A 26,318-nucleotide genomic window follows, 5' to 3' on the forward strand; every position below is an offset into this window, starting at 1 on the left:
AAAGACTTTGATATTAACTGCAACATTCCTGTTCAAACTTATATTGATAACTCTGCAGCAATTAAAATTGCTGCAAATCCTGTTTTCCATGAGAAAACTAAACACTTTGAAATTGACTTGCATTTTGTTAGAGAAAAGATTAATAAAGGTGTTTTAAAAACAAAGAAAATTGAATCTGCAGTTAATACTGCAGATATTTTTACAAAAGGAATGTGTTCAAAAGAACATTATAAAATGTGCAGTCAACTTGGGTTAAAAGATTGTTTTGGGAATTAGATTGAGGAGGGGTGTTAAAATGACACAATCTAATTTCCCTTCACTTTATGTTTTACTTAGTGTATGATTAGTGTTGCAGGTTATATTCAAGACTTGTGATGCTGTCTAAGACAAGATCAAGTTGTGTTAAGAAGATGTTGAAGAGCTAAACCCTTTGTGAATCGAGTATAAGTCAAAAGTAGTCAACATACCTAGTATGGGGGCAAAATTGTACTTATACAACGACGGGACACAGTTGGGTTTAGTCATCATTACTACAAGGACCATTTTTATCATTTATCATATTTGATTAAGTATAGGGTCCTTTCTGTCTTTTTTGTAAAGTTGTAAAAGGGTCGGTTGTGGGTTTTTGATATATGCCAGTTTAGGGTTGAGAAAGAATTAACAAGAATTAACTTTCTCTGATATTACACACACATTCAATATTGTTCTCTCTATAATCGTTGGTTGAATCCCTTAGTTAGGGTTTCTGGTTTGTTGTTCATTGAGTTGATGAACACAAGTTTGTAAAACTGTTATTGATTCAAGAGTTTTGATTGTTATTGTTTCTGGTTTCGATTGTAGTATACATCTGTGTATACTTGTTGGTGATTGATTTGTTCTTTTGACAAAGATACTTCATATTCGTAGTCACATACTCACATACATGAGCATTAAACACAATCATCATATATCATACATTGTTAGAATCATAAATTATTGAAGATATACATAACATACTTTTGCTAACTTCAGTAAGAAGCTTCAACTTCATCAGTTGGCACTGATGATCCATTTGGGGGATCATCAGCACGCAATTGAGCTGAAACGTCGTCTATTGCAGAGTTCAGCTGAGCAATCTTTTCTGTCAGTATCTTGCGTGTTTTCTGTAGCCAATAAAACCATATTCACCAGTTATGCTTAAAAACTCTACACATAAGAATCAGAGGTGGTAAAATGGGTCCCGGTAGACTATTTAACGGGTCAGAACAAACCATTTTAGAGAGGATCAAAATGTTTAGATCAATGTTGGGTTGACCACCCACACTCGGGATAACACTCAACCATATGACCCACTTCTACACATGACTAGTTACTTTATAACTGTACACCTTAATAACCCATTTGAGCTAAAACATAATCAAAATCGATCCATTTATAGGTAAATGAGTTAAAATACGCCATCTCTAGTTAAAGTGAACAAGTTCAGAAAGTTCTTACCTCCAAGGCTTTCTCTTCATCATATATAAATTTTGGCAACTTCCTCATTAAATCTTTTCGGTCTGCCCCTGCAAGTGCCTGGCTTATCTGCATGGTACGTAATTTTTAGTATACAAAAAAAATTACTTCTTTAATCACTAAAACAAGAATTATTTTCAATTTAAGCTGCCACAAAAAAAAAATAATAATAACAATAATAATAAATAAATAAATAAATAAAAGAAAAATCTATTTTAGTTGTTTTGGTAGTAGCTTTTGGTATGTGCTTTGCTCTCTAACCCATTGGTAATCACAACTTCAATGAATAACTTGACTCATTCATCCGTAATAATGGTCATTTAAGACATAATTTACTTAAAATATGAATTCAAACATTAGATTTTTCTCCAGCAGGGACTATATATATCTTTTATAGTAGTTATTATAATTATATTAATTTTTTTTTTCTTGAAACATCAAACATACGCACGCTATTTGTCCACGACGGGACTCGAACTCACAACCTCAAGGTTGATGAGTTCCCTTACTACAACTAGGCTAGAAGCCCTTAGGTATTATAGTTAATTATTATTTACATGAGCATTTTTCCTTAATGATAGACTAGAAGTTACAAATTACATGACCTTAAAAACCTTTTAACAAATAATAGAACTAGGCTTACGGCGTACCGCGTGCTTTTACGATATATATACTCCTTTTGGCAACCAGGAGTCCTATCTTTGGCTTACTAGATATACGTTCGTGAAATTCATTACAGAAATGGGTCAAGCGTACCTGGGGTGCATATATGGCGCCTAACGTTCCAACAACGATCCCTCCCAATACAAAACCGCCAACAAATAAGCTGGCTCCACCTAGTCTACCATCATTTGTTCTGCAGACGCATAGATTACAGTTAACTGACACAAAAAAGGTTAAGCTGAAATGAAGATGCATTTATATAAGGCATACACATGATGCATAATGTATCTGATCCTAAAAACGCAACGGTTCCAACATCCCATTGTATTGATTGAAAATGTAAACTGGTTTGTAAAAAAGATGAAAAACGTACCCAGCTCGCACAACAAACAATTTCCTGTGCTTTGTTATATTAGTAGTTCGACTCTGCCCAATGATCAGATTAGGGGAGGCAGTGCATTGATCGACTTTCTTCGATGAACCTACCATCATATGATTTGTAACTTGTTGGAAATATATATATATATATATATATATATATATATATATATATATATATATATATATATATATATATATATATATATGTTACAGTATATGATAGTCTTATTGCTCCAAATAAAACTACCTTTGAAGCAAAATAAAAGCCTTTAATAGTATATTGACATTTAAAAAAAAAAACCTAAATCATTGTTAAAATTCTCTAGCTTATTATTTTTTTTTCAAACACATACAAATTATGCATTTCATTCAAGATAAATAAAAGCTAAAGCTCAACTGTAAATCTTCATATATGCAAATCAAAAAAATCAAACCATTAATTATACAAAATACATAAACCTAATTTTATTACCAACTTAAAAAATAAAAAAAATAAAAAAATAAAAAAAATTTAACAGTACACATTTTGATTGAATGTAAAGATAAACAGTAAGGTAGCTTGATAATATTTGCAAATGCAACGTCAGCTTTGAGAGATGATGCTTGTAACGGATCAAAGTAAATGTAACACAATCAAGTAACAATTAGGACTAAAAAACAAGAATCGTACACTATGTTCACAGTTTACCAGCATAATAATTGAAGTTAAAATAAAAATTTCGTAACAAATAAGTTGAAATTACAAAAACAGAGTTGAATTATGCAACTAGACATACCAGAGAAGAAGTGGTTTCGGTGATTTTGGACCGAAATTAAAGAATTAGTAAGATTAGTTGTCATCTTTTTGTTCGAGTCTGAAAGCAGTTTTCTGTACAAACGACAGGTAGACAAAAGAAGATTATGGTTGGATTTTATTAAATCTTCGATGATTTCAACACTCCCGTAGATTGGGCTTTGAGTAATTGTTGAAATAAAATGTGGATTTATATGATATCGGCCCAATTTAATGGGCTTTAGATTTGAAAAGGTCATGTTTGTGGAATCTTGTTTGGTTACAAAACTTGTAGATTGACAATATTAGAGTGAAGCTAATTTAAAAAAAAAAAAAAAAAAAAAAAAAAAAAAAAAAAAAAAAAAATGAAATGATATATTACCAATCAACTTTTATGAAAATATGAATATGAAAGATCCTGCCAAGCTTTACAGAGGAACAACAACAAACGAACCCGATCACGTAACAACAATAACTTCCAAAACGAAATACCCCAACACGACTAAATGCGAGCCGATAAACCAACCACCAACCGAACTAAACCTAATAAAAATATACTCACTCCGTCTCATATTAATACTTCACATACAAAAAATACACAGTTTAAAAAAATGTCATAAAAGTACTGTACTTTGTGTTTACTTTCCAGTTTTACTCATACTTTTTCCATCTCTTTTAATCCTATTCACATACTTTAAGGGCATAATAGAATTATACGGAGTACCTTATTATTCCTATCTATTTATGAAAGTGAACCATTAATTTCGGACAGTCAAAATGAAATACTGGACTATTAATATGGGACGGCGGGAGTACCATCTAAGCTAATAAGAAAAATGCCAACATCAACAAAATGTAAGAAGGAAAGAAAAACCAGGAACTCAACAAGCATAACAAAGGATAAGGAAATCATACCACATCAGCGCAAAAATGAACAACCATCTAAGGATCAACTGATTCAAGGAACACCAAGCTTTTCAGCAGCCAATGAAGCCTTTAATCCCTCGAACGCGGCTTAGAGAGATTTCCCTGAAACTGCCCGAAACACAAGGACTTTGCAGTCCGAGACAAGAACGAGTATTTGGAAGACCCAAACAGGAAACCCACAAGAGCCCACAATTTTACCTACGACCATAGGAGGGATGAAAAGCGATCCGGAGAAGGACTCCTCATGCGCTGGAAGATTTGAGAAATAGTCTTTAGTTCAATCTCTCCATTGCCATGTTTATAATTATGACTTTCATTATTTATATCACACATGTTACAAATGAGAATGATCGGTGAAGGACTATTAGAGTATTACTTTTAACTTTTTATTGACAAAAAAGTAGAAATTAAATTATAATGGATCCAATGATCTAGTTGAGTTGCACATTAATTCATACTCTATCACTATCACGTTTGATTCAATATCCGAACGATGTATTTGAACTACTTTGACATTAATCCTAACTATATTCAACAAGCTCTGCCAAGTGTGTTCACACCCCGGAACTAACTTGGCGAGGAATTTATGTTTACAATTAAGAGAAATTGATATGCTGATTTAAAGAATTACCGATCAGTTTATATAAGCTCAATTGAATAATAGTTACAATAGATTTTATGATATTATATACAAAGAAGTTTTAACAGCTAATTCTTAGAGAAGTAAGGGTCCATATTAACATTTGGAACCATTTTATCATAAGAAGAAATATGGTGCTTTTGAGATTCTCTTGTATCCATTGAATGTAATCCTTAAGTCCACATGTGATCTTTTATTTTGGGAGATGATGGAGAACACTTTCTTCTGATCCTAAAAGTGAAATACCATAAAAGTTATTATTCCGTTTATGATATTCTAATACTACCCCTCGAGTTGGATAGTGGGGTTTCCGATACTCAACTTGACAAGGACTTCATTGAAAAATCTTCCGTTGACTGATTTGGTGAGGATGTCGGCTAGTTGATCTTCTAATCTGACGAAAGGAAGGCAGATTATTTCTGAATCTAATTTTTCCCTGATAAAATGTCTGTCCACCTCAACATGTTTAGTTCGGTCATGTTGGACTGGATTTTATGAGATGGCAATGGCTGCTTCGTTGTCACACAAAATCCGACTGCTTTCTTCTGGTTGGAATCCGATTTCTGTTAGCAGTTTTCGGATCCATAATGCTTCGCCTACTCCCTTTGTTATCCCTCTTAATTTTGATTCGGCACTTGAAAGAGAAACGACCTTTTGTTTCTTGCTTCTCCATGCAACTAAGTTTCTTACAACAAGTATAAAGAAACCGGATGTAGACCTTCTATCCCCTTCTTCACCGGTCCAACTTGCATATGTATATATTTGGGTTTCTAGATGCCTATTATTCTTGAATATGACCCGATGTCCGGATGTTTTCTTTAGATATCTTATGATTCTCATTGCAGCCTCCATGTGATGAACTTGCGATTGATGCATGAATTGACTCACAACTCCTATCGAATGTGCGATATCTGGCTGAGTGTGGGCAAGGTAGATGAGTTTTCCTACAATTCTTTGGTATTGTCCTTTATCGGTTAAATCAACATCATCTTCCATATACAACTTTTGATTTGGAATCATTGGAGTCTCAGATGGTCTACAATCAATCATTCTTGTTTCTGCAAGGAGATCAAGAATATATTTCTTTTAGCAGATAAATATTCCATGTTGGGATCATAAAACTTCAATCCCCAAAAAATATTTAAGTCTACCTTAGTCTTTCATTTCAAAATCTTTAAATAAATTTGCTTTTAAGTTAGAGATTTTCTCTTTATCATTTCCTGTAATTATCATGTCATCGACATAGATAATTAAATATGTGATTAGGTTATTTCTTTGTTTAAGAAAAAGAGTATGGTCGGAGTTACTTTGTTTAAAATTATACTTTTACGTAACTAATGTGAATCTCCCAAACCAAGCCCGTGAAGATTGTTTTAACCCGTACAAAGATTTTTTAAGACGACAAACTTCCCTATGGTTGAAGTTTCCCATGAATCCTGATGAAGCTTCCATATAGAGTTCTTCCTTTAGTTCACCATGTAGAAAGGAATTCTTTACGTCAAATTGATGAAGCAGCCAATCTTCATTTGTAGCAACCGAGAAGAGAACTCTTATGGTGTCGATTTTTGCAACTGGTGAAAATGTCTCAGAGTAGTCTATCCCATAGGTTTGAGTGTATCCCTTAGCAACAATCCTGGCTTTATATTTCTCAATGGTACCATCTGATTTGTGTTTTATTGTAAACACCCATCGACACCCTACCGGTTTCTTTCCTTGAGGGATAACACACTTTTCCCATGTATCATTTTTCTCAAGTGCTTATATTTCTTCTTTCATTTCCTTTTTCCATTTTTTAGACCTAAGTGCCTGGTAAACTATAGTTGGGATATGTTCATGGTATATAACAGAATTAAAGCTTTTTCCTTCATTCGAAAATTTTCCTTGTGCTATATTAGCCATAGGGTAATTTGACTTCCGAGTTTCTTTTCTGGAGAGTATCTTTTTGGTGATACGCCTTTGTTAATTCTTTGTGGTAGGACATATTTTTCGGTAATTAGGTTTTGATTTTAGTGGTTGATTTCAGTGGGAAGGTTATTTTCAGCATAGGAGTTTGAATTGTCATTAGTTGAGTGGTGGGTTTCAGCGGAAGTTGAACTATCTTGTTCCTCCTGACCTATGTGTTCATTATTGGTGGAAGTTTCAGTTGGTTCAGGGTTTTGTGTAAAGGCTTGTGTATGGTCGAGGTTTTGTATCCGAGTTTGTGAATGGTCAAGGTTTGGTATCGAAGTTTGTGTAGGCTGTGTAGGTTCATGTTGTATTTGGGTGTTTGGAGATGGTATCCATTCCATCCAACTTAGAGTGTCATTATTCTATTCCTCCCCCTCACTCGTGAGTTGGGTATTGTAAAAATATTCAGTTTCTATAAAGTCGCAGTTCATTGTAGTGAAGATGTGTCATTTTTTTGGGCTATAGCACTGATATCTCTTTTGGTTGATTCCATAACCTACCATGACAAATTTCTCGGCACATGGATCAAGTTTGGAACGATCAATTTTCGGGATATGAACGAAGATCAAGCACCCAAAGACTCGAGGTTCAAGATTAAGTGAGGAAGATAGAGTATGGAATCGGGCAAGAGTATCCCGTGGGGTTTTTGTACTGAATGTCTTAGTAGGTAAGCGATTTATGAGATATGTGGCTGTTGCAAGGGCTTCCGGCCAAAAACTCTTAGGAACCTTTGATTCAATTAATAAGGCCCTACATTTCTTAGAGTAGACGATTTTTTCACTCAGTTACCCCATTTTGTTTGGGGGTATGGGCACACGATGTTTGATGGACAATTCCTTTCTATTCGTAAAAAACGTATCATTGACGTGTTAACGAATTCCCCTCCCCCCCAACCCCAATTATCCGATCTTATCATTTGTATATTTTTATTAAATTGAGTTTTGATCATTTTATAAAAATGAGAAAAAATTTCAAACACTTCTGATTGATTAGTTAAAAAATAAATACAGGTCATTCGTGTATAGTCGTCAATAAATAGCACAAAATACTGAAAGTTTTTCCCCCCATTGACCGGATCCAGTCCCCATACATCAAAATGAATTAACGCAAAAGGCACATCTAGTCTAGTATTACTAGGTTTAAACGTATTTCTATGGCTTTTTGTCAAAATTCAAGTTTCACAATTTAAATTAACGTTATAAGGAAATAAACTAGGAAATAAAAAATGTAGATAGTCGGTAGAAGGATGTCCCAACCTTTGATGCCACAACCAGGCTTCTCTCGTAGGTGCTCCGTGAGCAAGTAACACAGTACCTTGTTGAGAAACCTCGTCAACATAATATAGCCCCCCCCCCCCTTTCAATGCCACGTCCAATTATCAGTCCCGTTCGGATGTCCTGGAAGATGAATAAAGTTGGATATATTAAATCTTTATAATTTAATTCTTTTGTAACATGACTTACCGATAACAGCTTATGAGATAAAGGTAGAATATATAGACAATTAGGTAGTTTAATTGTTGGTGAGATTTTAATAGTCCTGCCATTTTTAACTTGAATTATTTCTCCATTAGTCGTTTGAATGTTACTCGTTTTAGGTTTAGTTTTTAAATAATATCTTTTTAGTCAAATGTCATGGTATTCGTTGCCCCACAATCAAATATCCATGAATCGGATTTTAAATTATTTGAGACTATATTTGCTTAGGGTAAATTTTTATCTATTTTGTATTTTAGCCAAGACAAAATAATTATTATGAAAAATAATTGGTTTAGGTTTAGTTTTTATATTATCATAATTATTTTTAATTCCTTTATAATAAATCTGAGGCCCACCTTATTTGAGTAACAGATCTGACCCATTTCTATTACCTGGCCTAATTTTGTTTGGCCCAATTTTTGCAGCTTATTTATAATACTCATTGTCATCCCCATCGGAATCCCTTTTAGATCTTGATAAATTTAATAAAGGAATACAGGGTTTGAGAGAGTTACCTGTTGCAGTCACGTTTGCAGCCACACCACCCTTACCCTAAGTTTGTGGTGGTAGTAGATTCGGCCACCGCAGCTGCCCGAATTTGAGGTTGAACCACTTCCTGATTGCCCTAGGATGTGTTGGTGGGTCACTTCCTTCCTTACTGCTCTGTGTGCTTCTTCCACAGTGGGTAGATGATCCAACCTGAGAAGTTCTTGTTTAACATATTCTTGCCTTTCTGATTATAGGCATTTATGTCGACAATACACTTCATTGGGTTCGGATCTCTCCTTTCAATTTCACCCTAGATGTCCTGTAAGTTGATCCATAAAGTTTCAAGAGACATATCCCTTTGTTTAATCTCATTTGCTTTCACATGGAGATCGAACGTTTGAAGCTTGTCTTTTCCACTTTAGTAAGTGGTTACGAGTGCTTCCCACAATGCTCTTGCAGTTGGAAATTCGGCAAGATTACATGCAATTTCAGGTTCTATGTTTTGTATTATCCAGGAAAATACAACTAAATCATCTTGTTCCCACTTGTAGTGACCCGAACTTTTCCATGTTTATATATATTAAATGAAATTGATATTTACATGATTAAGTGTTTCAAACATATTAAGCAATCAAACTTGTTAAGACTTGATTAATTGAAATAGGTTTCATATAGACAATTGACCACCCAAGTTGACCGGTGATTCACGAATGTTAAAACTTGTAAAAACTATATGATGACATATATATGATTATATATATAGTTAACATGATATTATGATAAGTAAGTATCTCATTAGGTATTTTAACAATGAGTTATATACATAAAATTGTGTTTACTGAATTAAGAAACTCGAAACGATATATATAACGATTATCATTATAACAACGTCTTACTAATTACATATGAATCATATTAAGTTATTGTTACACTATGTTTAATCATGATAAATGATAAGTAAACATGTCATTATGTATATTAACAATAAACTACATATGTAAAACAAGACTACTAACTTAAGAATTTCGAAACGAGACATATATGTAACGATTATCGTTGTAACAACATTTAACTGTATATATATCATACTAAGATATGTTAATATATCATAATATTATGATAATGTAATAATTTAACATCTATTTAGATATAATAAACAATGGGTTAACAACATTTAACAAGATCGTTAACCTAAAGGTTTCAAAACAACATTTACATGTAACGACTAACGATGACTTAACGACTCAGTTAAAATGTATATACATGTAGTGTTTTAATATGTATTCATACACTTTTGAAAGACTTAAAGACACTTATCAAAATACTTCTACTTAACAAAAATGCTTACAATTACATCCTCGTTCAGTTTCATCAACAATTCTACTCGTATGCACCCGTATTCGTACTCGTACAATACACAGCTTCTAAATGTATGTACTATTGGTATATACACTCCAATGATCAGCTCTTAGTAGCCCATGTGAGTCACCTAACACATGTGGGAACCATCATTTGGCAACTAGCATGAAATATCTCATAAAATTAAAAAAATATTAGTAATCATTCATGACTTATTTACATGAAAACAAAATTACATATCCTTTATATCTAATCCATATACCAACGACCAAAAACACCTACAAACACTTTCATTCTTCAATTTTCTTCATCTAATTGATCTCTCTCAAGTTCCATCTTCAAGTTCTAAGTGTTCTTCATAAATTCTACAAGTTCAAGTTTCATAAAAATCAAGAATACTTCCAAGTTTACTAGCTCACTTCCAATCTTGTAAATTGATCATCCAACCTCAAGAAATCCTTGTTGTTTACAGTAATATATCATTCTAAATTAAGGTAATACTCATATACAAACTTTGATTCAATTCCTATAACTATAACTATCTTAATTCGAGTGATAATCTTACTTGAACTTGTTTTCGTGTCATGATTCTACTTCAAGAACTTTCAATCCATCCAAGATCCTTTGATGCTAGATCATTTCTTGTCACTTCCAGTAGGTTTAACTACTAAACTTGAGGTAGTAATGATGTTCACAACATCATTCAATTCATACATATAAAACTATCTTATTCGAAGATTTGAACATGTAATCACTAGAACATAGTTTAGTTAATTATAAACTTGTTTGCAAACAAAAGTTAATCCTTATAACTTAACTTTTAAAATCAACTAAACACATGTTCTATATCTATATGATATGCTAACTTAATGATTTAAAACCAGAAAACACGAAAAACACCGTAAAACCGGATATACGTCGTCGTAGTAACACCGCGGGCTGTTTTGGGTTAGTTAATTAAAAACTATGATAAACTTTGATTTAAAAGTTGTTCTTCTGGGAAAATGATTTTTCTTTTGAACATGAAACTATATCCATAAATCATGGTTAAACTCAAAGTGGAAGTATGTTTTCCAAAATGGTCATCTAGACGTCGTTCTTTCGACTGAAATGACTACCTTTACAAAAACGACTTGTAACTTTTATTTCAGACTATAAACCTATACTTTTTATGTTTAGATTTATAAAATAGAGTTCAATATGAAACCATAGCAATTTGATTCACTCAAATCGGATTTAAAACGAAGAAGTTATGGGTAAAACAAGATTGGATATTTTTTTAATTGTTTTAGCTACGGGAAATATTGTAATAATTCTATACAAATCATATCCTAGCTAACTTATATTGTATTATACATGTATTCTAATATATTATGTAATCTTGGGATACCATAGACACGTATGCAAATGTTTTGACATATCATATCGACCCATGTATATATGTTATTTGGAACAACCATAGACACTCTATATGCAGTAATGTTGGAGTTAGCTATACAGGGTTGAGGTTGATTCCAAAAATATATATACTTTGAGTTGTGATCTAGCCTGAGACATGTATACACTGGGTCGTGGATTGATTCAAGATAATATATATCGATTTATTTCCGTACATCTAACTGTGGACAACTAGTTGTAGGTTACTAACGAGGACAGCTGACTTAATAAATTTAAAACAGTAAAACGTATTAATAATGTTGTAAATATATTTTGAACATACTTTGATATATATGTACATATTTGTTATAGGTTCGTGAATCGACCAGTGGACAAGTCTTACTTTCCGACGAAGTAAAAATCTGTGAAAGTGAGTTATAGTCCCACTTTTAAAATATAATATTTTGGGATGAGAATACATGCAGTTTTATAAATGTTTTACGAAATAGACACAAGTAAATGAAACTACATTATATTGGTGAATGATCGAAGCCGAATATGCCCCTTTTTCTTGGTAGCCTAAGAATTAGTAAACCGATCTAATAATTGACGCGAATCCTAAAGATAGATCTATTGGGCCTAACGAACCCCATCCAAAGTACCGGATGCTTTAGTACTTCGAATTCGTTTATATCATGTCCGAAGGATTTCCTGAAATGATAGGGGATATTCTTATATGCATCTTGTTAATGTCGGTTACCAGGTGTTCACCATATGAATGAATTTTATCTCTATGTATGGGATGTATATTGAAATATGAAATATTGTGGTCTATTATTATGATTTGATAATATATAGGTTAAACCTATAACTCACCAACATTTTTGTTGATGTTTTAAGCATGTTTATTCTCAGGTGATTATTAAGAGCTTCCGCTGTTGCATGCTAAAATAAGGACAAGATTTGGAGTCCATGCTTGTATGATATTATGTAAAAACTGCATTCAAGAAACTTATTTTTGATGTAATAAATTCTTATTGTAAACCATTATGTAATGGTCGTGTGTAAACGGTATATTTTAGATTATCATTATTTGATAATCTACGTAATGCTTTTTAAACCTTTATCGATAAAATAAAGGTTATGGTTGTTTTAAAAATGAATGCAGTCTTTGAAAAACGTCTCATATAGAGGTCAAAACCTCGCGACGAAATCAATTAATATGGAATGTTTATAATCAATATGAACGGGACATTTCAGTTGGTATCCGAGCATTGGTCTTAGAGAACCAGAAAATTACATTAGTGTGTCTTACCGAGTTTGTTAGGATGCATTAGTGAGTCTGGACTTCGACCGTGTTTTTCTTCAAAAACAATTGCTTAACATTTTGTTGTTGGAAACTATATATTATTAACATGTAAATATTATGTGATATATTAATCTCTTAACGTATTTGATATTGTGTGATAGATGTCTACCTCTAGTACAAATCCCATCGATTCACCTAATAATAATGAAGATTCGAATATATTTTGGGAAGATTCACAAATTCCCGAAGAGGAACCGGAAGAGGAGGAACCGGAAGAGGAGGTACCGGAAGAAGAGGAACCAGAAGAGGAGGAATCGGAAGAGGAGGAACCAGAAGAAGAAGAGGTTCCGGAGGAAGAAATATTGATACCTATTGTCAATCGATTAAATAAAAGAAAATCCTCAACCAACGGACCAAAGTTAATAATGGTCAATGGTGTTTCCGCCGAGGAAGCAAAATATTGGGAAAATTACCAATTTTCTGATGAATCGGATCCCGATGAGGATTCCGATGATGTTATAGAAATTACCTCGACCCAATTTAATAAAGTGAAAGAAAATAATAAGGGAAAAGGTATAAAAATAGAGAAACCCGATTCCAACCCCGTTGAACTTTATATGTATTGGCAACATCCGTATTTCCTAAAATGTAACAATGACCCGGGAACCTCTAAACCACCAGGTTTTTCTAAACCATTATGGAAAATGACGGCTCGTATTAGAGGAACACCATATATTCCTAGAAAATTAGGAAAACGAACCAAGTCCGAAGAAGAAGAAACCAGTGATTCAGATTAGAGGGTTGTAATCATGCTGTGTATTATATGTATTGTAGTGTGCTTGTACTTTTATATTCTATGTAAAAATTTCTTGTATTGTGTAGGGACCCGTCCTAATCCATCCGAACGAAGTCCATATTGATTATAAACGATTCACAACAGTTGATTACATCGCGAGGTACTTGACCTCTATATGATACATTTTACAAACATTGCATTCGTTTTTGAAAAGACAATCTTTCATTACATCGAAAGTTGACAACATCCATACCATTTCGTAATATATCTTACTATAATTGACTTAATAATAATCTTGATGAACTCAACGACTCGAATGCAATGTCTTTTGAAATATGTCATGAATGACTCCAAGTAATATCTCTAACATAAGCAAATGCACAGCGGAAGATTTCTTTCGTACCTGAGAATAAACATGCTTTAAAGTGTCAACCAAAAGGTTGGTGAGTTCATTAGTTTAACATAAATAATCATTTCATAAATTTTAATAGACCACAAGATTTCATATTTTCATTTCTCATAAACATACGTCCCATGCATAGAGACAAAAATATCATTCATATGGATTGAACACCTGGTAACCGACATTCACAATATGCATATAAGAATATCCCCATCATTCCGGGATCCTCCTTCGGACATGATATAAATTTCGAAGTACTAAAGCATCCGGTACTTTGGATGGGGATTGTTGGGCCCGATAGATCTATCTTTAGAGTTCACGTCAATTAGGGTGTCTGTTCCCTAATTCTTAGATTACCAGACTTAATAAAAATGGGCATATTCGGTTTAATAATCCAACCATAGAATGTAGTTTCGATCACTTGTGTCTATTTCGTAAAGCATTTATAAAAATTGCGCGTGTATTCTCAGCCCAAAAATATAAAGGGTAAAAAGGCAAATGAAACTCACCTAATGTATTTTGTAGTAAAAATACATATGACAATATTGAACAATGCAGGGTTAGCCTCGGATTCACGAACCTATATCATTTGCATATATATATTAAAACAAATACTCGTAATCAAACAAGTGTATACAAATTATTTAATGTTTTAAGATTAATATTCTTATATATATAATTTTATTAATACTTAATTTTCATTATGTTATTTAATTCGATATTTAATTAAGGTTATTGGTTAAAGCGAAAATTTATGTAGTATTAGTATATATACATATATATTTTGTTTTGTAAAATTATCAATTGTGGTAAAACTAGTTTAAGAATAATAATAATTCTGATAATAGAAATTTTTAATAAAAATAGTAATTTTACTAAAAATTGATAACATAAAAATAATAGTTTTAGCAAAAAAATAGTATTGTTAATAGTAATGGTAAGTTTAATAATAACTATTGTTTTAATAGAAATTTTAATGTTTATATAGTTAATAATACTAAAATTAATGCTTAAAGGGTACTCCAAGTATACTAATTTTAATGATAATGATACATAATCTCCTTGGTAATAATTATAACTATACATATGATAAGAATGCTAATATTGATGATGATTATAATTTTCATATTAATACTATTAATACAAAATGATCATACTTGGTACTAATTTTAATGGTAATAATATTATTTGTATTAATGATAGTAATAATACTAATAACATTATAACACTAACTAGTAACAATAACAATATTACCAATAACAATAATAATAATTTATAATAACAATAATAATAATAATAATAATTAAAATGAAAGTTAGATGATTATACCCTTTAAAAGCTTCACTAAAAAGAAATACCCTAGACGGGATTCGAACACGGGACCTCTCGTTCACCACTAACACTCGAAACCATTTGATCCATCTCTTTTTCTCTTATTTATCGACCCATTAACTTTTTAACTTCAACTAATCTGTCTCCTCTAAGCCCAACAATTCGATTCAAGGCCCAAAAAATATAATATGGGACACGGCCCATCAACTAATTAAGTTCATGTCCCATATGAACCATAAACTTTTGGCCATCCAACCCAATCCATTTACAGTCTAATTGGCCCAAGCATGTTTAATGGAAAGAAAAAAAAGAAAACTGCACAAACGAGGATCGAACACAGGACCTGTCGTTTAACCGCAATACTCGAAACCACTCTACTGTTTCTTCATTAATGTTTTAATCTACGAAATAAACTATATAACTTATGTATCTATCCGCCAGTTTTTCCTTTTTCTTCATCTAAAATCAAACGTCTATCACTTCATCATCGATTTCTCCTTTTATTCTTGCCATTCACGTATAATTATCATCTCTTAATCATAATATCATCTTCCTCACTTAACGATTGCCTTCATCATCATCTTAGACATCATCGTGACATCACATAAATCCATCATTGATCACTAACATCATGTATAACATCATTAACGTTCATCCTCGTGTAACATGTATTATTAATCATCATTTTATGTGACGATTAATATCTTTTCATTACAATAACAGTCCACCGGTCTATTTATAATTCGGCCTAACAGGATTTCCATGGCCCAACAAAAATACCATACGAATAATCGGCCCAAGTGATAAGTGTTTGGGTTTTGATCGAGTTTTAAAAGGAAATAAGGGTTAGCCGGTACTATAATCGAACATGTTTATCAAATATACTAGGTATTATTGACTATCATCATCACAACAAAACATCATCATGTATTCCTCACATAAAACGAAACAACTGGTGGTGGTTCTCGAAAAGAAAAAAAATATAGCAGCGGCTCTTGATGAGGTTCGAAAAGAATGGATACAGCAGATCGATACAGCAACATCAGTTATTCGAATAATTAGAAAATAAAAAGGAAAAGAAATAATATGCAGTCTGTAAATGGAAGGCAGAATAGCTGTGAGATATTAAGGTAATCTAAGGTGGTGATTTATTGGACTTTCGGTTTGATCAAGAAAACAGAAGTTTACAGATGATAGCTGTGATGACGGTTGATGGTGTTGATTGTTATGGTGGTGCTTGACGAACACGATAGAAACAGAAAAATAGTTCATATGTTAGTGATTGATGGTTGTATTATCGTGAAGTAGTGGTGATGAAAGGTGATTCAAGGTGGTGAGGTTGTATGGTGGATCACGATGATGATTTATGGTTTGATTAATAGGTTACCAACGAAAGATGGTTCTTGGTGGTGGAACTTGATGATCGTGGTGTTCTTTAACAACAAGAAAGAAAAAAAGAAAAAAAAAGTTTGATTGTGATTTTCGATTAAGAAGATGAGAGAGAGAGGAAAAGAGAGAGAGAGAGATTGATGGTGGTTCTTGGTGCTTCTCCGGTGGTTGAGGATGGCAGAGGTTCGGTGGCCGGTGGTCGAATATGGTGACAGGTTCTTGATCGAAGCAGAGGTAGATAGATGATATGGTTGCTCAAACATATATGTGTTGTATATATGAAAATATGTATATGTTAAAGTATTAATAATGTAATATAACATTACATATAATTCAAAGTGGGGTTGCCACAAATCAAAAACAGTATCCAAAATAATTCTCGTGATAATTAGTTGGATGTATACTACCGACACTTTATCACGGATGACTATATCGTGCCCATTGCTAAACAGTTAATGTATAAAAGTGTTCCTAAAAATCCCAAATTTTTAGATTAAATATATTTAATTATTTCACTCATTACCTGTTTGAAACCTGATCAAAAAGGTTCTATAATTATTTATTTTCTTTTCCAATTATTATGTATGGAGTACAAAAATTTAGGTTGAAAAGGTAAAAAAATATTTATCAAAACTATTATCTTTTTAATCAAATTATGTACCAATTTTTATTTTAAAACCTCATATATATATATTAGACCTATTTTAAAAATAATTAAACGTCAACCGAAAGTTACAGACATTTACAATTTAAGTTCAAAATTAATTATATTTAATATACACTATGTATATATATAAACAGTTTTAAATAACCATATTTACTACGCAAATATATATATTAAATAATTAGATTAAATATAACAATATATATATATATATATATATATATATATATATATATATATATATATATATATATATATATATACAAGTAATATACATATATTATATATAAAATAATAGTTTTTATTACAATGTATTTTATTTTACATATTTATTTATAATAATAAATATATTTAATAGTTTACTAATGTTCAAGTTATTATATATATATATATATATATATATATATATATATATATATACATATATTTATATATATACATATTTGCATATATCCATATATTTACAAGCAATGGCTCGTGAATCATCGGGAACAGTCAAAAGGTAATTGATTATATGAACACAACATTACAGACTTTGCTTATCGTGTCGAAATTGTAGTGACCCGAACTTTTCCATGTTTATATATATATATTAAATGAAATTGTTATTTACATGATTAAGTGTTTTCAACATGTTAAGCAATCAAACTTGTTAAGACTTGATTAATTGAAATAGGTTTCATATAGACAATTGACCACCCAAGTTGACCGGTGATTCACGAACGTTAAAACTTGTAAAAACTATATGATGACATATATATGGTTATATATATAGTTAAAATGATATTATGATAAGTAAACATATCATTAAGTATATTAACAATGAACTACATATGTAAAAGCAAGACTACTAACTTAATGATTTTGAAACGAGACATATATGTAACGATTATCGTTGTAACGACATTTAATGTATATATATCATATTAAGAGATATTCATACATCATAATATCATGATAATATAATAATTTAAAATCTCATTTGATATTATAAACATTGGGTTAACAACATTTAACAAGATCGTTAACCTAAAGGTTTCAAAACAACACTTACATGTAACGACTAACGATGACTTAACGACTCAGTTAAAATGTATATACATGTAGTGTTTTAATATGTATTCATACACTTTTGAAAGACTTCAAGACACTTATCAAAATTCTACTTAACAAAAATGCTTACAATTACATCCTCGTTCAGTTTCATCAACAATTCTACTCGTATGCACCCGTATTCATACTCGTACAATACACAGCTTTTAGATGTATGTACTATTGGTATATACACTCCAATGATCAGCTCTTAGCAGCCTATGTGAGTCACCTAACACATGTGGGAACCATAATTTGGCAACTAGCATGAAATATCTCATAAAATTACAAAAATATGAGTAATCATTCATGACTTATTTACATGAAAACAAAATTACATATCCTTTATATCTAATCCATACACCAACGACCAAAAACACCTACAAACACTTTCATTCTTCAATTTTCTTCATCTAATTGATCTCTCTCAAGTTCTATCTTCAAGTTCTAAGTGTTCTTCATAAATTCTACAAGTTCTAGTTACATAAAATCAAGAATACTTTCAAGTTTGCTAGCTCACTTCCAATCTTGTAAGGTGATCATCCAACCTCAAGAAATCTTTGTTTCTTACAGTAGGTTATCATTCTAATACAAGGTAATAATAATATTCAAAATTTGGTTCAATTTATATAACTATAACAATCTTATTTCAAGTGATGATCTTACTTGAACTTGTTTTCGTGTCATGATTCTGCTTCAAGAACTTCGAGCCATCCAAGGATCCGTTGAAGCTAGATCCATTTTTCTCTTTTCCAGTAGGTTTATCCAAGGAACTTAAGGTAGTAATGATGTTCATAACATCATTCGATTCATACATAAAAAGCTATCATATTCGAAGTGGTAAACTAGTAATCACTAGAACATAGTTTAGTTAATTCTAAACTTGTTCGCAAATAAAGTTAATACTTCTAACTACACTTTTAAAATCAACTATACACATGATCTATATCTATATGATATGCTAACTTAATGATTTAAAACCCGGAAACACGATAAACACCATAAAACCGGATTTACGCCGTCGTAGTAACACCGCGGGCTGTTTTGGATTAGTTAATTAAAAACTATGATAAACTTTGATTTAAAAGTTGTTATTCTGGGAAAATGATTTTTATTATGAACATGAAACTATATCCAAAAATCATGGTTAAACTCAAAGTGGAAGTATGTTTTCTAAAATGGTCATCTAGACGTCGTTCTTTCGACTGAAATGACTACCTTTACAAAAATGACTTGTAACTTACTTTTCCGACTATAAACCTATACTTTTTCTGTTTAGATTCATAAAATAGAGTTCAATATGAAACCATAGCAATTTGATTCACTCAAAACGGATTTAAAATGAAGAAGTTATGGGTAAAACAAGATTGGATAATTTTTCTCATTTTAGCTACGTGAAAATTGGTAACAAATCTATTCCAACCATAACTTAATCAACTTGTATTGTATATTATGTAATCTTGAGATACCATAGACACGTATACAATGTTTTGACCTATCATGTCGACACATCTATATATATTTCGGAACAACCATAGACACTCTATATGTGAATGTTGGAGTTAGCTATACAGGGTTGAGGTTGATTCTGAAATGTCCCGTTCTTATTGATTAAAAACGTTCCATATTAATTGATTTCGTTGCGAGGTTTTGACCTCTATATGAGACGTTTTTCAAAGACTGCATTCATTTTTAAAACAAACCATAACCTTTATTTCATAGATAAAGGTTTTAAAAAGCTTTACGTAGATTATCAAATAATGATAATCTAAAATATCCTGTTTACACACGACCATTACATAATGGTTTACAATACAAATATGTTACAACAAAATAAGTTTCTTGAATGCAGTTTTTACACAATATCATACAAGCATGGACTCCAAATCTCGTCCTTATTTAAGTATGCGACAGCGGAAGCTCTTAATAATCACCTGAGAATAAACATGCTTAAAACGTCAACAAAAATGTTGGTGAGTTATAGGTTTAACCTATATATATCAAATCATAATAATAGACCACAAGATTTCATATTTCAATACACATCCCATACATAGAGATAAAAATCATTCATATGGTGAACACCTGGTAACCGACATTAACAAGATGCATATATAAGAATATCCCCATCATTCCGGGACACCCTTCGGATATGATATAAATTTCGAAGTACTAAAGCATCCGGTACTTTGGATGGGGTTTGTTAGGCCCAATAGATCTATCTTTAGGATTCGCGTCAATTAGGGTGTCTGTTCCCTAATTCTTAGATTACCAGACTTAATAAAAAGGGGCATATTCGATTTCGATAATTCAACCATAGAATGTAGTTTCACGTACTTGTGTCTATTTTGTAAATCATTTATAAAACCTGCATGTATTCTCATCCCAAAAATATTAGATTTTAAAAGTGGGACTATAACTCACTTTCACAGATTTTTACTTCGTCGGGAAGTAAGACTTGGCCACTGGTTGATTCACGAACCTATAACAATATATACATATATATCAAAGTATGTTCAAAATATATTTACAACACTTTTAATATATTTTGATGTTTTAAGTTTATTAAGTCAGCTGTCCTCGTTAGTAACCTACAACTAGTTGTCCACAGTTAGATGTACAGAAATAAATCGATAAATATTATCTTGAATCAATCCACGACCCAGTGTATACGTATCTCAGTATTGATCACAACTCAAACTATATATATTTTGGAATCAACCTCAACCCTGTATAGCTAACTCCAACATTCACATATAGAGTGTCTATGGTTGTTCCGAAATATATATAGATGTGTCGACATGATAGGTCGAAACATTGTATACGTGTCTATGGTATCTCAAGATTACATAATATACAATACAAGTTGATTAAGTTATGGTTGGAATAGATTTGTTACCAATTTTCACGTGGCTAAAATGAGAAAAATTATCCAATCTTGTTTTACCCATAACTTCTTCATTTTAAATCCGTTTTGAGTGAATCAAATTGCTATGGTTTCATATTGAACTCTATTTTATGAATCTAAACAGAAAAGTATAGGTTTATAGTCGGAAAAATAAGTTACAAGTCGTTTTTGTAAAGGTAGTCATTTCAGTCGAAAGAACGACGTCTAGATGACCATTTTAGAAAACATACTTCCACTTTGAGTTTAACCATAATTTTTGGATATAGTTTCATGTTCATAATAAAAATCATTTTCTCAGAATAACAACTTTTAAATCAAAGTTTATCATAGTTTTTAATTAACTAACCCAAAACAGCCCGCGGTGTTACTACGACGGCGTAAATCCGGTTTTACGGTGTTTTTCGTGTTTCCAGGTTTTAAATCATTAAGTTAGCATATCATATAGATATAGAACATGTGTTTAGTTGATTTTAAAAGTCAAGTTAGAAGGATTAACTTTTGTTTGCGAACAAGTTTAGAATTAACTAAACTATGTTCTAGTGATTACAAGTTTAAACCTTCGAATAAGATAGCTTTATATGTATGAATCGAATGATGTTATGAACATCATTACTACCTTAATTTCCTTGGATAAACCTACTGGAAAAGAGAAAAATGGATCTAGCTTCAATGGATCCTTGGATGGCTCGAAGTTCTTGAAGCAGAATCATGACACGAAAACAAGTTCAAGTAAGATCATCACTTGAAATAAGATTGTTATAGTTATAGAAATTGAACCAAAGTTTGAATATGATTATTACCTTGTATTAGAATGATAACCTACTGTAAGAAACAAAGATTTCTTGAGGTTGGATGATCACCTTACAAGATTGGAAGTGAGCTAGCAAACTTGAAAGTATTCTTGATTTTATGAAACTAGAACTTTTGGAATTTATGAAGAACACTTAGAACTTGAAGATAGAACTTGAGAGAGTTCAATTAGATGAAGAAAATTGAAGAATGAAAGTGTTTGTAGGTGTTTTTGGTCGTTGGTGTATGGATTAGATATAAAGGATATGTAATTTTGTTTTCATGTAAATAAGTCATGAATGATTACTCATATTTTTGTAATCTTATGAGATATTTCATGCTAGTTGCCAAATGATGGTTCCCACATGTGTTAGGTGACTCACATGGGCTGCTAAGAGCTGATCATTGGAGTGTATATACCAATATTACATACATCTAAAAGCTGTGTATTGTACAAGTACGAATACGGGTGCATACGAGTAGAATTGTTGATGAAACTGAACGAGAATGTAATTGTAAGCATTTTTGTTAAGTAGAAGTATTTTGATAAGTGTATTGAAGTCTTTCAAAAGTGTATAAATACATATTAAAACACTACATGTATATACATTTTAACTGAGTCGTTAAGTCATCGTTAGTCGTTACATGTAAGTGTTGTTTTGAAACCTTTAGGTTAACGATCTTGTTAAATGTTGTTAACCCAATGTTTATAATATCAAAAGAGATTTTAAATTATTATATTATCATGATATTATGATGTACGAATATCTCTTAATATGATATATATACATTAAATGTCGTTACAACGATAAACGTTACATATATGTCTCGTTTCAAAATCATTAAGTTAGTAGTCTTGTTTTTACATATGTAGTTCATTGTTAATATAATTAATGATATGTTTACTTATCATAATATCATGTTAACTATATATATAACCATATATATGTCATCATATAGTTTTTTTACAAGTTTTAACGTTCGTGAATCACCGGTCAACTTGGGTGGTCAATTGTTTATATGAAACCTATTTCAATTAATCAAGTCTTAACAAGTTTGATTGCTTAACATGTTGGAAACATTTAATCATGTAAATATCAATCTCAATTAATATATATAAACATGGAAAAGTTCGGGTCACTACAGTACCTACCCGTTAAATAAATTTCGTCCCGAAATTTTAAGTTGTTGAAGGTGTTGACGAATCTTCTGGAAATAGATACGGGTATTTCTTCTTCATCTGATCTTCACGCTCCCAGGTGAACTCAGGTCCTCTACGAGCATTCCATCGAACCTTAACAATTGGTATCTTGTTTTGCTTAAGTCTTTTAACCTCACGATCCATTATTTCGACGGGTTCTTCGATGAATTGAAGTTTTTTTGTTGATTTGGATTTCATCTAACGGAATAGTGAGATCTTCTTTAGCAAAACATTTCTTCAAATTCGAGACGTGGAAAGTGTTATGTACAGCCGCGAGTTGTTGAGGTAACTTAAGTCGGTATGCTACTGGTCCGACACGATCAATAATCTTGAATGGTCCAATATACCTTGGATTTAATTTCCCTCGTTTACCAAATCGAACAACGCCTTTCCAAGGTGCAACTTTAAGCATGACCATCTCTCCAATTTCAAATTCTATATCTTTTCTTTTAATGTCAGCGTAGCTCTTTTGTCGACTTTGGGCGGTTTTCAACCGTTGTTGAATTTGGATGATCTTCTCGGTAGTTTCTTGTATAATCTCCGGACCCGTAATCTGTCTATCCCCCACTTCACTCCAACAAATCGGAGACCTGCACTTTCTACCATAAAGTGCTTCAAATGGCGCCATCTCAATGCTTGAATGGTAGCTGTTGTTGTAGGAAAATTCTGCTAACGGTAGATGTCGATCCCAACTGTTTCCGAAATCAATAACACATGCTCGTAGCATGTCTTCAAGCGTTTGTATCGTCCTTTCGCTCTGCCCATCAGTTTGTGGATGATAGGCAGTACTCATGTCTAGACGAGTTCCTAATGCTTGCTGTAATGTCTGCCAGAATCTTGAAATAAATCTGCCATCCCTATCAGAGATAATAGAGATTGGTATTCCATGTCTGGAGACGACTTCCTTCAAATACAGTCGTGCTAACTTCTCCATCTTGTCATCTTCTCTTATTGGTAGGAAGTGTGCTGATTTGGTGAGACGATCAACTATTACCCAAATAGTATCAAAACCACTTGCAGTCCTTGGCAATTTAGTGATGAAATCCATGGTAATGTTTTCCCATTTCCATTCCGGGATTTCGGGTTGTTGAAGTAGACCTGATGGTTTCTGATGCTCAGCTTTGACCTTAGAACACGTCAAACATTCTCCTACGTATTTAGCAACATCGGCTTTCATACCCGGCCACCAAAAATGTTTCTTGAGATCCTTGTACATCTTCCCCGTTCCAGGATGTATTGAGTATCTGGTTTTATGAGCTTCTCTAAGTACCATTTCTCTCATATCTCCAAATTTTGGTACCCAAATCCTTTCAGCCCTATACCGGGTTCCGTCTTCCCGAATATTAAGATGCTTCTCCGATCCTTTGGGTATTTCATCCTTTAAATTTCCCTCTTTTAAAACTCCTTGTTGAGCCTCCTTTATTTGAGTAGTAATGTTATTATGAATCATTATATTCATAGATTTTACTCGAATGGGTTCTCTGTCCTTCCTGCTCAAGGCATCGGCTACCACATTTGCCTTCCCCGGGTGGTAACGAATCTCAAAGTCGTAATCATTCAATAATTCAATCCACCTACGCTGCCTCATATTCAGTTGTTTCTGATTAAATATGTGTTGAAGACTTTTGTGGTCGGTATATATAATACTTTTGACCCCATATAAGTAGTGCCTCCAAGTCTTTAATGCAAAAACAACCGCGCCTAATTCCAAATCATGCGTCGTATAATTTTGTTCGTGAATCTTCAATTGTCTAGACGCATAAGCAATCACCTTCGTTCGTTGCATTAATACACAACCGAGACCTTGCTTTGATGCGTCACAATAAATCACAAAATCATCATTCCCTTCAGGCAATGACAATATAGGTGCCGTAGTTAGCTTTTTCTTCAATAACTGAAACGCTTTCTCTTGTTCATCATTCCATTCAAATTTCTTCCCTTTATGCGTTAATGCAGTCAAGGGTTTTGCTATTCTGGAAAAGTCTTGGATGAACCTTCTGTAGTAACCAGCTAGTCCTAAAAACTGGCGTATGTGTTTTGGAGTTTTCGGGGTTTCCCACTTTTCAACAGTTTCTATCTTTGCCGGATCCACCTTAATACCTTCTTTGTTCACTATGTGACCGAGGAATTGAACTTCTTCCAACCAAAATGCACACTTTGAAAACTTAGCGTACAATTCTTCCTTCCTCAATACTTCTAACACCTTTCTCAAATGTTCACCGTGTTCTTGGTCATTCTTTGAGTAAATAAGTATGTCATCAATGAAAACAATGACAAACTTGTCAAGGTATGATCCACACACTCGGTTCATAAGGTCCATGAACACAGCTGGTGCATTAGTTAAACCAAACGGCATGACCATAAACTCGTAATGACCGTAACGTGTTCTGAAAGCAGTCTTTGGAATATCATCTTCTTTCACCCGCATTTGATGATACCCGGAACGTAAGTCAATCTTTGAATAAACAGACGAGCCTTGTAGTTGATCAAATAAGTCGTCGATTCTCGGTAGTGGGTAGCGGTTCTTGATGGTAAGTTTGTTCAACTCTCGGTAGTCGATACACAACCTGAATGTACCATCTTTCTTCTTGACAAACAAAACAGGAGCTCCCCACGGTGATGTGCTTGGTCGAATGAAACCACGCTCTAAAAGTTCTTGTAATTGGCTTTGTAGTTCTTTCATCTCGCTGGGTGCGAGTCTGTAAGGAGCACGAGCTATTGGTGCAGCTCCTGGTACAAGATCTATTTGAAATTCAACGGATCGATGTGGGGGTAATCCCGGTAATTCTTTCGGAAATACATCGGGAAATTCTTTTGCGACGGGAACATCATTGATGCTCTTTTCTTCAGTTTGTACTTTCTCGACGTGTGCTAGAACAGCATAGCAACCTTTTCTTATTAGTTTTTG

At 32.5% G+C, this 26,318-nt stretch overlaps 2 protein-coding genes across 2 annotated transcripts; both read right to left on the reverse strand.

Moving 5' to 3' along the window:
• Positions 1-923: 923 nt before the first annotated feature.
• On the reverse strand, positions 924-3,419 carry LOC139850611 (uncharacterized). The gene is made up of 5 exons (XM_071840167.1): positions 3,315-3,419; positions 2,531-2,639; positions 2,251-2,350; positions 1,477-1,563; positions 924-1,142 (listed from the first exon to the last, which is right to left on the reverse strand). The coding sequence occupies exons 1-5, from the start codon at positions 3,376-3,378 to the stop codon at positions 1,008-1,010; spliced, it is 495 nt and encodes a 164-aa protein (XP_071696268.1). The 5' UTR covers positions 3,379-3,419; the 3' UTR covers positions 924-1,007.
• A 1,950-nt stretch (positions 3,420-5,369) lies between these two features.
• Positions 5,370-5,927, reverse strand: LOC139849245 (secreted RxLR effector protein 161-like). Its single transcript, XM_071838904.1, has one exon. It carries the CDS (start codon positions 5,925-5,927, stop codon positions 5,370-5,372), a length of 558 nt encoding a protein of 185 aa, XP_071695005.1.
• Between the last annotated feature and the right edge of the window lie 20,391 nt (positions 5,928-26,318).

The sequence above is a fragment of the Rutidosis leptorrhynchoides genome, chromosome 5 (genome assembly GCF_046630445.1).
Source record: "Rutidosis leptorrhynchoides isolate AG116_Rl617_1_P2 chromosome 5, CSIRO_AGI_Rlap_v1, whole genome shotgun sequence".
NCBI classification, from domain to species: Eukaryota; Viridiplantae; Streptophyta; class Magnoliopsida; order Asterales; family Asteraceae; genus Rutidosis; species Rutidosis leptorrhynchoides.

Bases quoted from the DNA above. Each gene is read 5' to 3' on its own strand.
- LOC139849245 (XM_071838904.1), bottom strand. From the start codon at position 5,927: ATGATTGATTGTAGACCATCTGAGACTCCAATGATTCCAAATCAAAAG.
- LOC139850611 (XM_071840167.1), bottom strand. From the start codon at position 3,378: ATGACAACTAATCTTACTAATTCTTTAATTTCGGTCCAAAATCACCGA. The intron at 2,351-2,530 runs GTACGTTTTTCA...ATGCGTCTGCAG, and splicing joins TTGTTTGTTGTGCGAGCTGG to AACAAATGATGGTAGACTAG. The intron at 1,564-2,250 runs GTACGCTTGACC...CGTACCATGCAG, and splicing joins GCGCCATATATGCACCCCAG to ATAAGCCAGGCACTTGCAGG.